Consider the following 3,311-nt stretch of genomic DNA (forward strand, 5'->3'; position numbering starts at 1 on the left):
CAGATTGAAGGCTGGAAAAGTTTTGTCTTAAAAAAAAAAGTGAATATTTGCATCCGATCCACTGCTGAAAACCCTGGTTTCCCTTTAAAATAAAAATGAACGTTGGCAAAGTTCACGCATGAGAAAGAAAGCATGGACTTTGCAATTGCTTTTCCATGGGGGAGAATCAAATCCCTGCATATATTTTGCTTCCCCTGACCTCCCTCCTCCCCGAGACCGTCCCTTCTCCCCACAGCTAAATCAAAGTGCTTTGTGGATCTCAGTGACTCGATTTAACCACTCGGTTTTCAGCCTCAGGTATTTGCCCGAGTAGCTTCTTAGTTGCTCAGGTAAATCCTTCCCAAAATTGACCTAAAAATGCTTTCCTCTGAGGACTCAATGTTGGAAGGCGGATTGCTGTAGGCATAGGATGGAAGCCTACATTTTGAAATAGAGGTTATGCTCTTTATTTTTCAGGAGAGCTATTTCTCGCGTTCATTTATCTATTGATTAATATTTTTCGCTTCCCTTTGTGGACCAGAATGCATTCTGATAGAAAACCTTGAGCACCCTCTCACGGATCTGCTTGGTTTTCATGCCATAGATGAGTGGATTTAGCATGGGAGGGATAAGGAGGTACAAATCAGCTAGTAAAATATGAACGTGGTGTGGAACTTGCCGTCCAAACCTCTGGGTGTAGAAGGAGAAAAGGGCTGGGGTATAAAATAACAGGATGACACAAATGTGGGAGCCGCAGGTGCCGAAGGCCTTACGCCGAGCCTCTTGTGAGGAGAGACTTAAAACAGCCCTGAGAATCATAAAGTAAGAAACTGCAATAAATATTGAGTCGGAGCCCACCACAAAGGTTGCTGCCGTTATGCCGTACACATAGTTGGCTGTTGTATCCGCACAGGCCAGCTTCACCACAGCCATGTGCTCGCAGTAGGAGTGCAAAATGACATTGGCTCCACAGTAGGGCAGCCGCTTCACCAGACAGGTCAGTGGAGTCATTAAACCCAAGCCCCTAATGGCCGCTGCCGCTCCGATTTTGATTATGATGGAATTGGTGAGGATAGTGGCGTATCGCAAGGGGTAGCAGATGGCCATATAGCGATCGAACGCCATGGCCAGAAGGACCCCTGATTCCACGGCTGAAAAGGAGTGAATGAAGAACATCTGGATGAAGCAGTCATCAAAACTAATCTGTGTGGCGTTGAACCAGAAGATGCCAAGGATTTTGGGGAAGGTGGAAGTGGATATCACCAGATCAATGAATGCCAACATGGAGAGGAAAAAGTACATTGGGTGGTGGAGGCTGGCTTCAGTTTTGATAATGAAAAGAATGGTGATATTTCCCAGCAGCACAATAAAATACATGGAACACATGGGAAAAGCCATCCAGAAGTGAGCGAACTCCAGACCAGGAATGCCAATCAGGGTGAAGGTCGAGGGGATGACTTTGGTGTAATTAAGGATTAACATGACTTGACGTTGGGATCCAGAGCAGTCTCTTGGAAGCTTCTTTCCCTTGAATTAAAATAAAATGGTCAATGCAGGTTTACACCTTATGGTATAAATGATGCATAGATTACATGAAAGAATTTGGAAGCTCAAACATTTCCTTAAGAAGACAAAGCCATCAGATTTATCCTAAACACTACAATTTTGTATTGCCACTGAAATGCCTTTAGCAGATTTAGCAAGACAGTGTTGGGAAAATAAAAGTCGTTTACTTATGATCACATACATTGATCCTGTGGACTTGCCCCTACACTGTTCTGTCAAACAGGCCAATGCAATACCTTGCACTCAGGCTAGCACACAAGTTAACCCACGGTTGATGCACACTTTGGACACGTGTCCATAACCCCTTATGCAACAAGAGGATCAATGCGTGTTGCTATCCCGGTCGCCAGGCTAGCGACCGGGCGCTTACCTCCGTGCCGTGGTCCCCGTTCGTGCCGCGCTCCGCCGGGGTTTCGGGCCTGTACAGCCGCATGGCAGCGGCGTCTCCCTCGTGGAGACGCCGTCGAGGCCGATTCTGACTCCTCCCCCCTGCCGAGGTACGCGCGCGCGCGAAGGGAAGGCACTTGTAGGTCCAGCACCCGGAAGTGCTGAACCGCCCCTTCCCTGACGTCAGAGGCTGGCTGGCTATATAAACCAGCTTCAGTCTCTCTTATCTTGCCTTGCAACGAGGTCGCTCCTGTGAGTACTTAGTTGCTTCCCTGGATCCTGCCGTGCTCCGTTCCTGCTTGTTCCAGTCCTGTTCCTGTGGTTCCTGCCATGCTCCGTTCCTGCTTGTTCCAGTCCTTGTTCCTGAGGATCCGTTCCTGCTTGCTCCAGTCCTTGTTCCTGTGGTTCCGCTCCTGCCTTTCCAGGTTCTCGTCTTCAGCCAGTCTTGACCTCCGGACTCCTGCTCGACTCATCTCGTCTTCAGCCAGCCCTGACCTTCGGACTCCTGCTTGACCCTTCTCGTCTTCAGCCAGCCCTGACCTTCGGACTCCTGCTTGACCCTTCTCGTCTTCAGCCAGCCTTGATCCTCGGACTTCTGCTCGACTCATCTCGTCTTCAGCCAGCCCTGACCTTCGGACTCCTGCTTGACCCTTCTCATCTTCAGCCAGCCTTGATCCTCGGACTTCTGCTCGACTCATCTCGTCTTCAGCCAGCCCTGACCTTCGGACTCCTGCTTGACCCTTCTCGTCTTCAGCCAGCCTTGATCCTCGGACTTCTGCTCGACTCATCTCGTCTTCAGCCAGCCCTGACCTTCGGACTCCTGCTTGACCCTTCTCGTCTTCAGCCAGCCTTGATCCTCGGACTTCTGCTCGACTCATCTCGTCTTCAGCCAGCCCTGACCTTCGGACTCCTGCTTGACCCTTCTCGTCTTCAGCCAGCCTTGAATACCGGACCTCCTAAGTCCCAGCGACCCGGACCCCTACGGGCTCCTCCTGGGGGGGTCTCGGGTTTCCAGGGCGAACACTTTCTCCTACACGCCAGACCCGTACCGCCTCCCGGCTCCTTTTCCATCGTCTGGATTCCGCTGTCCAGACAGCCGGGCCAAGGGTTCACTAAACAGACTTTTTCATAACAATGCGTCCAAAACGCGCATCCAAACCAGCACATAGCTAATAGCACTCATCACATGTAAATGCCATGTTGATGAGGCTATTAGCTATTACCCCCTTATATAAAAAATAACCATGCACCCAACCTGCACATTTTAACCCTCAAAACATAATGCCAGCCGTGGAGCTGGCATTAAGCCTTGAGGAGCATCAAAAGTTTAACAGAAAAGCTGGAAATACTGCTTTTCCGTGGTTCCTCTGACTTAATAT

General features: G+C 49.8%; 1 protein-coding gene across 1 annotated transcript; it reads right to left on the minus strand.

Annotated features, from left to right (window-relative positions):
* Positions 1 to 489: 489 nt before the first annotated feature.
* LOC115091631 (putative olfactory receptor 52P1) lies at positions 490 to 1,461 on the minus strand. The gene has a single exon (XM_029601796.1). The coding sequence runs from the start codon at positions 1,459 to 1,461 to the stop codon at positions 490 to 492; it is 972 nt and encodes a 323-aa protein (XP_029457656.1).
* Positions 1,462 to 3,311: the final 1,850 nt, after the last annotated feature.

The sequence above is a fragment of the Rhinatrema bivittatum genome, chromosome 5, assembly GCF_901001135.1.
Source record: "Rhinatrema bivittatum chromosome 5, aRhiBiv1.1, whole genome shotgun sequence".
Lineage (NCBI taxonomy): Eukaryota > Metazoa > Chordata > Amphibia > Gymnophiona > Rhinatrematidae > Rhinatrema > Rhinatrema bivittatum.

What these genes read in the sequence shown, in the direction of transcription:
- LOC115091631 (XM_029601796.1), bottom strand. Translation starts at nt 1,461, where the DNA reads ATGTTAATCCTTAATTACACCAAAGTCATCCCCTCGACCTTCACCCTG.